Consider the following 12,987-nt stretch of genomic DNA (forward strand, 5'->3'; position numbering starts at 1 on the left):
GTATTTGATGATGTCCGATATGTATTGGGGAATAGTACGTTTTAACATTTTGCCATTCAAGTCAATGGCAAAAATCCCACGGATAAGTGGGATAAGTGTTGGAGTGGTTTGCAAAAAAAATTGTGAGGGGCGCTCTCATCATCATACATCACATTCCGTGCTCAACCAATCAAATCCTTTCCGTGGTACTCAAACACACAAAGCTAGCCCCTCTAAAAGAAATGAGAAAATAGGATGACACAATGAACAAGTGGGTGGGTGAAAAAGCTCTAGATCTCTCCTCTCGCAGCCCTCCAGGCCAGAGACCCTGAGCTGCGGCCGCCCAGCTCCCTCGGCGTGGCGGGACTCTTCGGGGAGATGAACTCCACCAGCTCCACCATCAGCCTGTGCGTCAGCTCCGCCTTCCTCTCCGAGCCACCGCGCAGGGACCGCTGCTTGGTCTCGTTGAGCCCGTCGATGGCGTGCCGCAACCAGGGCTCCCGGATGGCCGTCCGCCGCGCCGCCACCTCCGCGTGCTTACGGGAATACCTCCAGGTCACGTCGACCACCTGGTCCTTGGAGAAGGCCAGGACGTAAGACAGTTTCTTCCCCCAGCCGGCCTCGTAGAGCAGGGGCCTGTCGCAGACGTTCTCGCAGGCGTCGCAATGCAGCCAGCGGCGCTGGGAGAGCGAGTAGACCTCCGTCCACACGTGGTCGCTGCTGTCCCAGACGTACCTGGCCTCGAGGCCCAGGGCTCTGCAGCAGAGGGTGAAACAGTTGGCCCACTCTCCGCAACGGCCTCTCCTGGTTTCCAGCAGTTTCCCCGGGTCGTTGTACCTGGGGAATCGGGTGGAGCGCTGGCAGGTGCCACAGTGGTAGCCCTCTACGCGCTGCGCTCCCCAGCGGAGGTCTTCCGCGGAGGGGCTCAAGGGAGCGGATTTGGCCGTCTGGCACCCACAGTGGCCACAGGGCAGACAGTCGACCCACGAGAAGAAGTCATGCTTGAACCAGCCAAGCAGCTCGAGCACCAGGAAGTCGTCCTCGCCCAGGTCGCATTCTGGGTCGGTCTGTCGAGCCTGCCGCAGCCGCTCTCTGGCGCTGAAGCGGAGCTGCTGCTGGGGGATACAGTCCCGGGCCTTTTGTTGCATATCGGGGTTTTCGTACAGCATGACATGTTGAGAGTAGTGCTGGAGAGTCGCGAAGATGTTCAGATCCTCCGAAGGCCGCTGCGTTTGTTGTGGTGGAGATGGAGTTGTCGAGCCGGAGGTCCGGAGTCTCTGGTCTCTCTCCGTCGCGATGGATTCCCTGATGAGCTTCAGCTGCTCCACCGACGCAGACCGCGGGAACACCATGTGGGTATCGGCCTCTTCGAAACCCATCTCGAAGAGACACTGCACCGCGCCTTTGACGGGCAGCAGTTTGGAAGAAAACATAGGGTTGCTTATGCGAATGGACCTGTATTTCTCATCGTCGGGATGCCTCAGGATGTTGTCGGCGCACATGATCAACAGCTTAGAGGCGTCCAAAAAGTCCTCGTTCGGGTTCTCACACAATGCTGACACGGCTGTCGATACCACCATATCGCTGATACACGGAATACGTATCACGAAAACATTTCTTAAACTGTTGCTCCCCTAAAATGAAGAGTGAGATGCCGCTTTTACATTTTTTTATCTTTCCAGGCCATGTAATTGTTGCATCATCTGATGACGTCATCCCCTTCAAATTGCTTTGATTGGACGGAGGGCGAGTCAGACTCTCACGGTCTGGCAGAATCTCCATATTTTTCAACGTTCAACAAGTGTTGTGTTTTTTTTGTTAGTTTTTTCGCCACTCCGTGTGGCTTTGTGTGTTTGTGTCAATTAATTATTTCAACACAAATTCGCATTCAAGTCAATGGCAAAATAAATGAATATGACGTCATCAAATGACGCAGAATGTGATGTATGATGATGACAATTTTGTTTTATTATGGGCTATTTACAACGAAATATTTTTCCCACAATAACAGAAAAGACTATATAGGTACAGAGCCCTGAGGGACTTCACTCAACCATATCAGGTTTAAGAGGTTAATGCCATGGTTTCTGCCCCCTGATATTACTCTCTCCCCTCTCAGTGTCTCTCTGTTTCTGTGTATCTCTCTCCCTCCCCCTCCCCACCCCCCCACACGCGTGCGTGCGTCTCTCTCTTTGCCATCATTGGATTCTACAGGTTTCATGTGTCCCCAGGAGACTCAGTGGCACCAGACCTATGTCCCCTGGCCCCTCCCTACCCTTCCCCTGGCCCCTCCCTGCCCTTCCCCTGGCCCCTCCCTCCCTGTGCTCCGGATCCACAGCTAGAATATAAGGTTAAAGTTAACACCTAGCTGCGCTCTGCTTGTACACACGTTGCACACAGAGCCAACACACCAGTGTTGTTTTTGGCAGAAATTTGATTGATTTTCGTTTTAGTCATAGTCTCTTGAATAGTTTTCATTTAGTTTTACTAAAATGTATTTTGGAGGGCCTTGATGCCGTCGTAATGACTGATTCTTCACTTGCTGAGAATAGCCGATCTACAAGCTCACAACACGTCGCAGCGCAACGTGTTGTGAGCTTGTAGATCTGCTTTTCTCAGCATGCAACCAAGTGTAAAATGACTTATACTGGATCTCTTGTCCACTACTACTAGTCCCTTTCTAACATTTTAGTCTAGTTTTTATCTGTTGACAAAATTGTCAATACATTTAGTCTTAGTTTTAATCATAGCTTAGTTCTCATTTAGTTTCCATTTAGTTTTCGTCAGTGAAAAAAGGTAGTTGACGAACATTTTTTGTCTTAGTTTCAGTCGACAAAAACAACACTGCAACACACAACACAACCCACGGTGTTGGGCTTTCCTAATTTTGGACGACATCAAAGACGATTTGGAGATGCATACATACACACAGTAACACAGAACACGTGGCGTGTTGTCACCATGCACATGCAGGGAACACATTTTCTTGGGATGTTTTCTCTAAACGTTTCCCTTGCAGATGACTGCCAAATATAGAAGTAAAGGTAATGCACACCAATAGCTGTGTTGGTGAGGTGTTGACTGACTACTGGAAAGAATTTTCCATTTTATAAGTAAGAAGAAAAAAAGTGTTGCACACTCCGTTTCCATTTGGAGTATGAAATATAGGGCATAAATGTATGAAAAATTGAAAAAGTTAAAATATGGAGATAAGAGGTTTCTGCCTAGCAGCAACGATATACTCCTTGGTTCCTGTTGTGAACTTGTGTGTAAGCATAAGCAATATATAATATTGATTTCAAAGCAGTTCAAAAAAGTGTGTACAGTACAGGTATGGTGTGTGCAATATGATGGCATTTTTACTGTTGAAAGAAATGTAAATTAATGTGATTGCTGTTGGACCTGTACATTACAACAAAACAAACTAAGGCACTGGTTGTGGTACTTCCTGGTTTACCAGAACGGGGTTCAACTCCCTGCGGTGCCCTGCTCAATTTGTTGTATTTAAATGGTTTATTTTTATATCGTGTTGCCGTTTCATAGATGATAACCCCCAGGTTCTCTACTGTGTTTGTACTCCATACAGTTATGTTACCAAGTCTATTTATTAAGTGACAAGCCCGAAGGGACTCTTGGTCCCTTATTGTGTATTTCTTTCTCTTCTCCTTCTTCCGCCAAAAATAGCAGGTCTGGCTGAACCGTGATGTCGGGTTTTCGCGAAACTTGGCAATATGGTAGAGGGCCATGCCAAACGGTGAGGACGTGAAGCCCACCACCATTAGCCAAAGGGTGGCGTTATAGCACTAAAACTGAAAATGCAAACTTTAAACGGGAAAAGCTCAGGAACCGTTTTACTGTGAGCAATACAACGTTGATACACATGTGTCCTTCATGCCGAATAACTTTCGTGTTCATCGTCTCGGAGCGAATGCTATAGGGTGCTATTTTTCACTATTTCGGAGGATTTGAAAAAAAGGTGAAAATCACGGAAAAAGCGACAGGCTATATAGTCCATCGTCTCGGAGCACATGCTATAGGGTGCCATTTTTCACAATTTCGGAGGTTTTGAAAATAATTTGAAAATATCGGAAAAGCGACAGGCTATAGTCCATCATCTCGGAGCGCATGCTATAGGGTGCCATTTTTCACGACTTCGGAGGATCTGAAAATATCGGAAAAGCGACAGGCTATAGTCCATCGTCTCGGAGCGCATGCTATAGGGTGCCATTTTTCACGATGATTTTTTGACGTGCCAAAATCTGCCAATGAGCCCCATTATAAAAGTCTCAAATTTGAAAGCACTATATTTCTAAAACTATGACACCTTTCAAAGATTAATTTTCAGGCAAACATGTCCACCGTAAGATGAACCTAAGTAGGCTAGAATGGGGTTGGTAGGTTTAAGTATGTAGGACTAGTAGCATGCCAAAGTTTGTGCTATTGCCCTAGAGAATGCATTGGGCGTTTAAGTTAAATAACTCAGAAACTATAAAACATTTCAAAGTAAAACTTTCCAGCATGTGTCTCCACAGTAAGCTGAATAATAAAAAGTGTGAATGGAGTTTCTATGTGAAAGTAATTTTTGACGTGCCAATGTCTGCCATTGAGCCGCATTGTAAATTTCAAAGCACTACATTTCTAAAACTATGAAACATTTCAAAGATTCCTTTTCAGGCAAACATGTCCACCGTAAGATGAACCTAAGTAGGCTAGAATGGGGTTGGTAGGTTTAAGTATGTAGGACTAGTAGGCATGCCAAAGTTTGTGCTATTGTCATAGAGAATGCATTGGGCGTTTAAGTTAAATAACTAGTATATAAGTAGGTAGGACTAGTAGCATGCCAAAGGAGTATAGCGGTGTATGAGAATGGGTGTTTGCGGAGGATGAGAAACATTAGCGCTAACAACAAAGAAGCCATGATGGCTGAGGCAATTTTTACTCAATGTACAGAATTAGACATTAATAAAGTATAGTGTCACCAAAGAAAATCTTTCGAACTATTTTCTAAATGTGGAAAACTGCCTTTATCGTTAATGATAACCAAAAAAGTTTTAACAGACTTTTTTAACAGAGATTTTAACTTCACACTGGATACATGTAAAGAGACCTGCTACACTGGTAGCCATCTTGCATGTACTGTCAGATGTGTTGATTCATTCAAAATATTTATATTTATTTGCAATTATCTGTGTGTATTTAAACAGTCCTTCAAAAATGTAGCGGAGGATGAGAACTGTGACTGTGGACGACACCTATTTTCCAATAAATAGGTAAACACATGTTTTAGACGTCTATTTTTAGACGTTTTTTATCCCATTTTTAGACGCTCATCTAATAGCCCATATCGTACGGCATACTGTAGCACGCCGTTTTTCATCATTTTTGAGGTTTTGAAAGAAATGAAAAAAAAAAAAAACATGGGTTATAGCCCATCGTTTTTTGAATTTTTGAAAAAAGATTATCCTCGTTTTTCATCATTTCTGAACATGGGCTATAGCCCATACCGTACGGCATACTATAGCACGCCGTTTTTCATCATTTTTGAGGATTAAAAAAAAAACAAAAAAAAAACATGGGTTATAGCCCATCGTTTTTTGAATTTTTGATTTTTTTTTAATCCTCGTTTTTCATCATTTTTGACCATGGGCTATATAGCCCATACCGTACGTACGGCATACTATATCACGCCGTTTTTCATCATTTTTGAAGATTTTTAAAAAATGGAAAAAAAAACAAAAAACATGGGTTATAGCCCATCGTTTTTTGAATCTTTTTATTTAAAAAAATATCCTTGTTTTTTGAAAAAAGATTATCCTCGTTTTTCATCATTTTTGACCATGGACTATAGCCCATAACGTACGGCATAGCTATAGCACGCCGTTTTTCATCATTTTTGAGGATTTGAAAAAAAAAAGAAAAAAACATGGGTTATAGCCTATCGTTTTTTGAATTTTTTTTTGTACTGTCAGATGTGTTGATTCATTCAAAATATAACTTTATTTGCAATTATCTGTGTGTATTTAAACAGTCCTTCAAAAATGTAGCGGAGGATGAGAACTGTGACTGTGGACGACACCTATTTTCCAATAAATAGGTAATAAATTTTAGACGTGCGTCTAAAAATGGGATAAAAAACGTCTAAAAATAGACGTCTAAAACATGTGTTTTTTGAATTTTATTTATCCTCGTTTTTCATCAGGCAAACATGTCCTCCGTAAGATGAACCTAAGTAGGCTAGAATGGGGTTGCTAGGTGTAAGAATCTAGGCTTCTATGTTGTTAGCAAAACATCATCATGGGTGTTGCGGAGGATGAGAAACAGTTTCTCATCCACCGCAACACCCATTCTCATACACCGCTATACTTTTAAGTATGTTGCGGTAGAGAACGTCATCATTTTGGACCATGGGCTATAGCCCATATCGTACGGCATACTATAGCACGCCGTTTTTCATCATTTTTGAGGATTTGAAAAAAATGAAAGAATGAAAAAAACATGGGTTATAGCCCATCGTTTTTTTTATTTTAGATTTTTTTTAAACCTTGTTTTTCATCATTTTTGAACATGGGCTATAGCCCATACCGTACGGCATACTATAGCACGCCGTTTTTCATCATTTTTGAGGATTTGAAAAAAATGAAAGAATGAAAAAAACATGGGTTATAGCCCATCGTTTTTTTTATTTTAGATTTTTTTTAAACCTTGTTTTTTTATCATTTTTGAACATGGGCTATAGCCCATACCGTACGGCATACTATAGCACGCTGTTTTTCATCATTTTTGAGGATTTAAAAAAAATAAAAAATAAAAAAACATGGGTTATAGCCCATCGTTTTTTGAAAATTTGAATTTCTTTTAACCTTGTTTTTCATCATTTTTGAACATGGACTATAGCCCATACCGTACGGCATACTATAGCACGCCGTTTTTCATCATTTTTGAGGATTAAAAAAAAAAAAAAAAAAAAAAAAAAGGGTTATAGCTCATCGTTTTTTGAAATTTTTATTAAAGAAAATATCCTCGTTTTTCATCATTTTTGACCATGGGCTATAGCCCATAAGGTACGGCATACTATAGCACGCCGTTTTTCATCATTTTTGAGGATTTGAAAAAAATGAAAAAATGAAGAAAAAAAAAACGATGGGTTATAGCCCATCGTTTTTTGAATTTTATTTATCCTCGTTTTTCATCAGGCAAACATGTCCTCCGTAAGATGAACCTAAGTAGGCTAGAATGGGGTTGCTAGGTGTAAGAATCTAGGCTTCTATGTTGTTAGCAAAACATCATCATGGGTGTTGCGGAGGATGAGAAACAGTTTCTCATCCACCGCAACACCCATTCTCATACACCGCTATACTTTTAAGTATGTTGCGGTAGAGAACGTCATCATTTTGGACCATGGGCTATAGCCCATATCGTACGGCATACTATAGCACGCCGTTTTTCATCATTTTTGAGGATTTGAAAAAAATGAAAGAATGAAAAAAACATGGGTTATAGCCCATCGTTTTTTTTATTTTAGATTTTTTTTAAACCTTGTTTTTCATCATTTTTGAACATGGGCTATAGCCCATACCGTACGGCATACTATAGCACGCCGTTTTTCATCATTTTTGAGGATTTGAAAAAAATGAAAGAATGAAAAAAACATGGGTTATAGCCCATCGTTTTTTTTATTTTAGATTTTTTTTAAACCTTGTTTTTTTATCATTTTTGAACATGGGCTATAGCCCATACCGTACGGCATACTATAGCACGCTGTTTTTCATCATTTTTGAGGATTTAAAAAAAATAAAAAATAAAAAAACATGGGTTATAGCCCATCGTTTTTTGAAAATTTGAATTTCTTTTAACCTTGTTTTTCATCATTTTTGAACATGGACTATAGCCCATACCGTACGGCATACTATAGCACGCCGTTTTTCATCATTTTTGAGGATTAAAAAAAAAAAAAAAAAAAAAAAAAAAGGGTTATAGCTCATCGTTTTTTGAAATTTTTATTAAAGAAAATATCCTCGTTTTTCATCATTTTTGACCATGGGCTATAGCCCATAAGGTACGGCATACTATAGCACGCCGTTTTTCATCATTTTTGAGGATTTGAAAAAAATGAAAAAATGAAGAAAAAAAAAACGATGGGTTATAGCCCATCGTTTTTTGAATTTTATTTATCCTCGTTTTTCATCAGGCAAACATGTCCTCCGTAAGATGAACCTAAGTAGGCTAGAATGGGGTTGCTAGGTGTAAGAATCTAGGCTTCTATGTTGTTAGCAAAACATCATCATGGGTGTTGCGGAGGATGAGAAACAGTTTCTCATCCACCGCAACACCCATTCTCATACACCGCTATACTTTTAAGTATGTTGCGGTAGAGAACGTCATCATTTTGGACCATGGGCTATAGCCCATATCGTACGGCATACTATAGCACGCCGTTTTTCATCATTTTTGAGGATTTGAAAAAAATGAAAAAAAACATGGGTTATAGCCCATCGTTTTTTGAATTTTTGAATTTTTTTTAACCTTGTTTTTCATCATTTTTGAACATGGGCTATAGCCCATACCGTACGGCATACTATAGCACGCCGTTTTTCATCATTTTTGAGGATTTGAAAAAAATGAAAATTTCAAAAAACATGGGTTATAGCCCATCGTTTTTTGAAATTTAGATTTTTTTTTAACCTTGTTTTTCATCATTTTGGACCATGGGCTATAGCCCATATCGTACTGCATACTATAGCACGCCGTTTTTCATCATTTTTGAGGATTTGAAAAAAATGAAAGAATGAAAAAAACATGGGTTATAGCTCATCGTTTTTTTCATTTTAGATTTTTTTTAAACCTTGTTTTTTATCATTTTTGAACATGGGCTATAGCCCATACCGTACGGCATACTATAGCACGCTGTTTTTCATCATTTTTGAGGATTTTTAAAAAATGGGAAAAATTTTTTTGAATTTCTTTTAACCTTGTTTTTCATCATTTTTGAACATGGACTATAGCCCATACCGTACGGCATACTATAGCACGCCGTTTTTCATCATTTTTGAGGATTTGAAAAAAAATTAAAATTAAAAAAACATGGGTTATAGCCCATCGTTTTTTGAAATTTTGAAAAAAAAGATTAGCCCATGTTCAAAAATTATGAAAAACGAGGTATAGCCCATACCGTACGGCATACTATAGCACGCCGTTTTTCATCATTTTTGAGGATTAAAAAAAAAAAAAACAAAAAAAACATGGGTTATAGTCCATCGTTTTTTGAAAATTTGAAAAATAAAATTAACCTCGTTTTTCATCATTTCTGAACATGGGCTATAGCCCATACCGTACGGCATACTATAGCACGCCCTTTTTCATAATTTTTGAGGATTTAAAAAAAAAAAAACAAAAAAAAACATGGGTTATAGCCCATCGTTTTTTGAAAATTTCAAAAATAAAATTAACCTCGTTTTTCATCATTTCTGAACATGGGCTATAGCCCATACCGTACGGCATACTATAGCACGCCGTTTTTCATCATTTTTGAGGATTTGAAAAAAAGGGAAAAAAAAGAAACATGGGTTATAGCCCATCGTTTTTTGAAAATTTCAAAAATAAAATTAATCTCGTTTTTCATCATTTCTGAACATGGGCTATAGCCCATACCGTACGGCATACTATAGCACGCCGTTTTTCATCATTTTTGAGGATTTGAAAAAAAAAAATAATCAAAAAACATGGGTTATAGCCCATCGTTTTTTGAAATTTTGAAAAATAAAATTAATCTTGTTTTTCATCATTTTTGAACATGGGCTATAGCCCATACCGTACGGCATACTATAGCACGCCGTTTTTCATCATTTTTGAGGATTTGAAAAAAAAAAAAAAAAAAAAACATGGGTTATAGCCCATCGTTTTTTGAAAATTTCAAAAATAAAATTAACCTCGTTTTTCATCATTTCTGAACATGGGCTATAGCCCATACCGTACGGCATACTATAGCACGCCGTTTTTCATCATTTTTGAGGATTTGAAAAAAAGGGAAAAAAAAGAACATGGGTTATAGCCCATCGTTTTTTGAAAATTTCAAAAATAAAATTAATCTCGTTTTTCATCATTTCTGAACATGGGCTATAGCCCATACCGTACGGCATACTATAGCACGCCGTTTTTCATCATTTTTGAGGATTTGAAAAAAATGAAAATAAAAAAAAACATGGGTTATAGCCCATCGTTTTTTGAAATTTAGATTTTTTTTTAACCTTGTTTTTCATCATTTTTTAACATGGACTATAGCCCATACCGTACGGCATACTATAGCACGCCGTTTTTCATCATTTTTGAGGATTTGAAAAAAAAAAAAATATTCAAAAAACATGGGTTATAGCCCATCGTTTTTTGAAATTTTGAAAAATAAAATTAATCTTGTTTTTCATCATTTTTGAACATGGGCTATAGCCCATACCGTACGGCATACTATAGCACGCCGTTTTTCATCATTTTTGAGGATTTGAAAAAAATGAAAAATAAAAAAACATGGGTTATAGCCCATCGTTTTTTGAAAATTTCAAAAATAAAATTAACCTCGTTTTTCATCATTTCTGAACATGGGCTATAGCCCATACCGTACGGCATACTATAGCACGCCGTTTTTCATCATTTTTGAGGATTTGAAAAAAAGGGAAAAAAAAGAAACATGGGTTATAGCCCATCGTTTTTTGAAAATTTCAAAAATGAAATGAACCTCGTTTTTCATCATTTCTGAACATGGGCTATAGCCCATACCGTACGGCATACTATAGCACGCCGTTTTTCATCATTTTTGAGGATTTGAAAAAAATGAAAAAAAAAAAACATGGGTTATAGTCCATCGTTTTTTGAAAATTTGAAAAATAAAATTTACCTAGTTTTTCATCATTTCTGAACATGGGCTATAGCCCATACCATACGGCATACTATAGCACGCCGTTTTTCATCATTTTTGAGGATTTGAAAAAAATGAAAAAAAACAAAAAACAAAGGTTATAGCCCATCGTTTTATGAAATTTTGAAAAATAAAATTAATCTCGTTTTTCATCATTTCTGAACATGGGCTATAGCCCATACCGTACGGCATACTATAGCACGCCGTTTTTCATCATTTTTGAGGATTTGAAAAAAATTAAAATTTAAAAAAAACATGGGTTATAGCCCATCGTTTTTTGAAAATTTCAAAAATAAAATTAACCTCGTTTTTCATCATTTCTGAACATGGGCTATAGCCCATACCGTACGGCATACTATAGCACGCCGTTTTTCATCATTTTTGAGGATTTGAAAAAAAGGGAAAAAAAAGAAACATGGGTTATAGCCCATCGTTTTTTGAAAATTTCAAAAATGAAATTAACCTCGTTTTTCATCATTTCTGAACATGGGCTATAGCCCATACCGTACGGCATACTATAGCACGCCGTTTTTCATCATTTTTGAGGATTTGAAAAAAATGAAAAAAAAAAAAACATGGGTTATAGTCCATCGTTTTTTGAAAATTTGAAAAATAAAATTAACCTAGTTTTTCATCATTTCTGAACATGGGCTATAGCCCATACCATACGGCATACTATAGCACGCCGTTTTTCATCATTTTTGAGGATTTGAAAAAAATGAAAAAAAAAAAAAACAAAGGTTATAGCCCATCGTTTTTTGAAATTTTGAAAAATAAAATTAATCTCGTTTTTCATCATTTCTGAACATGGGCTATAGCCCATACCGTACGGCATACTATAGCACGCCGTTTTTCATCATTTTTGAGGATTTGAAAAAAATGAAAATTAAAAAAAACATGGGTTATAGCCCATCGTTTTTTGAAATTTAGATTTTTTTTTTAACCTTGTTTTTCATCATTTTGGACCATGGGCTATAGCCCATATCGTACTGCATACTATAGCACGCCGTTTTTCATCATTTTTGAGGATTTGAAAAAAATGAAGAAAAAAAAAACATGGGTTATAGTCCATCGTTTTTTGAAAATTTGAAAAATAAAATTAACCTATTTTTTCATCATTTCTGAACATGGGCTCTATAGCCCATACCATACGGCATACTATAGCACGCCGTTTTTCATCATTTTTGAGGATTTGAAAAAAAAGAAAAAAAAAAAAACATAGTTTATAGCCCATCGTTTTTTGAAATTTTGAAAAATAAAATAAATCTCGTTTTTCATCATTTTTGAACATGGGCTATAGCCCATACCGTACGGCATACTATAGCACGCCGTTTTTCATCATTTTTGAGGATTTGAAAAAAATGAAAATTTAAAAAAACATGGGTTATAGCCCATCGTTTTTTGAAATTTAGATTTTTTTTAACCTTGTTTTTCATCATTTTGGACCATGGGCTATAGCCCATATCGTACTGCATACTATAGCACGCCGTTTTTCATCATTTTTGAGGATTTGAAAAAAATGAAAATTAAAAAAAACATGGGTTATAGCCCATCGTTTTTTGAAATTTAGATTTTTTTTTTTACCTTGTTTTTCATCATTTTTTAACATGGACTATAGCCCATACCGTACGGCATACTATAGCACGCCGTTTTTCATCATTTTTGAGGATTAAAAAAAAAAAAAAAAAAAAAAAAAAACATGGGTTATAGCCCATCGTTTTTTGAAAATTTGAAAAATAAAATTAATCTTGTTTTTCATCATTTTTGAACATGGGCTATAGCCCATACCGTACGGCATACTATAGCACGCCGTTTTTCATCATTTTTGAGGATTTGAAAAAAATGAAAAATAAAAAAACATGGGTTATAGCCCATCGTTTTTTGAAAATTTCAAAAATAAAATTAACCTCGTTTTTCATCATTTCTGAACATGGGCTATAGCCCATACCGTACGGCATACTATAGCACGCCGTTTTTCATCATTTTTGAGGATTTGAAAAAAATGAAAAAAAAAAAACATGGGTTATAGTCCATCGTTTTTTGAAAATTTGAAAAATAAAATTAACCTAGTTTTTCATCATTTCTGAACATGGGCTATAGCC

The 12,987-nt window shown here is 37.5% G+C and overlaps 1 protein-coding gene across 1 annotated transcript; it reads right to left on the minus strand.

Annotated features, from left to right (window-relative positions):
• Window positions 1–269: 269 nt before the first annotated feature.
• ngly1 (N-glycanase 1) lies at window positions 270–1,559 on the minus strand (the record flags this gene model as incomplete). Its single annotated transcript, XM_083785192.1, has 1 exon — window positions 270–1,559. The coding sequence occupies one exon, from the start codon at window positions 1,557–1,559 to the stop codon at window positions 270–272; it is 1,290 nt and encodes a 429-aa protein (XP_083641318.1).
• Window positions 1,560–12,987: the final 11,428 nt, after the last annotated feature.

This window comes from Protomyctophum parallelum (genome assembly GCF_964188405.1).
Source record: "Protomyctophum parallelum genome assembly, chromosome: 16".
Classification (NCBI taxonomy): Eukaryota; Metazoa; Chordata; class Actinopteri; order Myctophiformes; family Myctophidae; genus Protomyctophum; species Protomyctophum parallelum.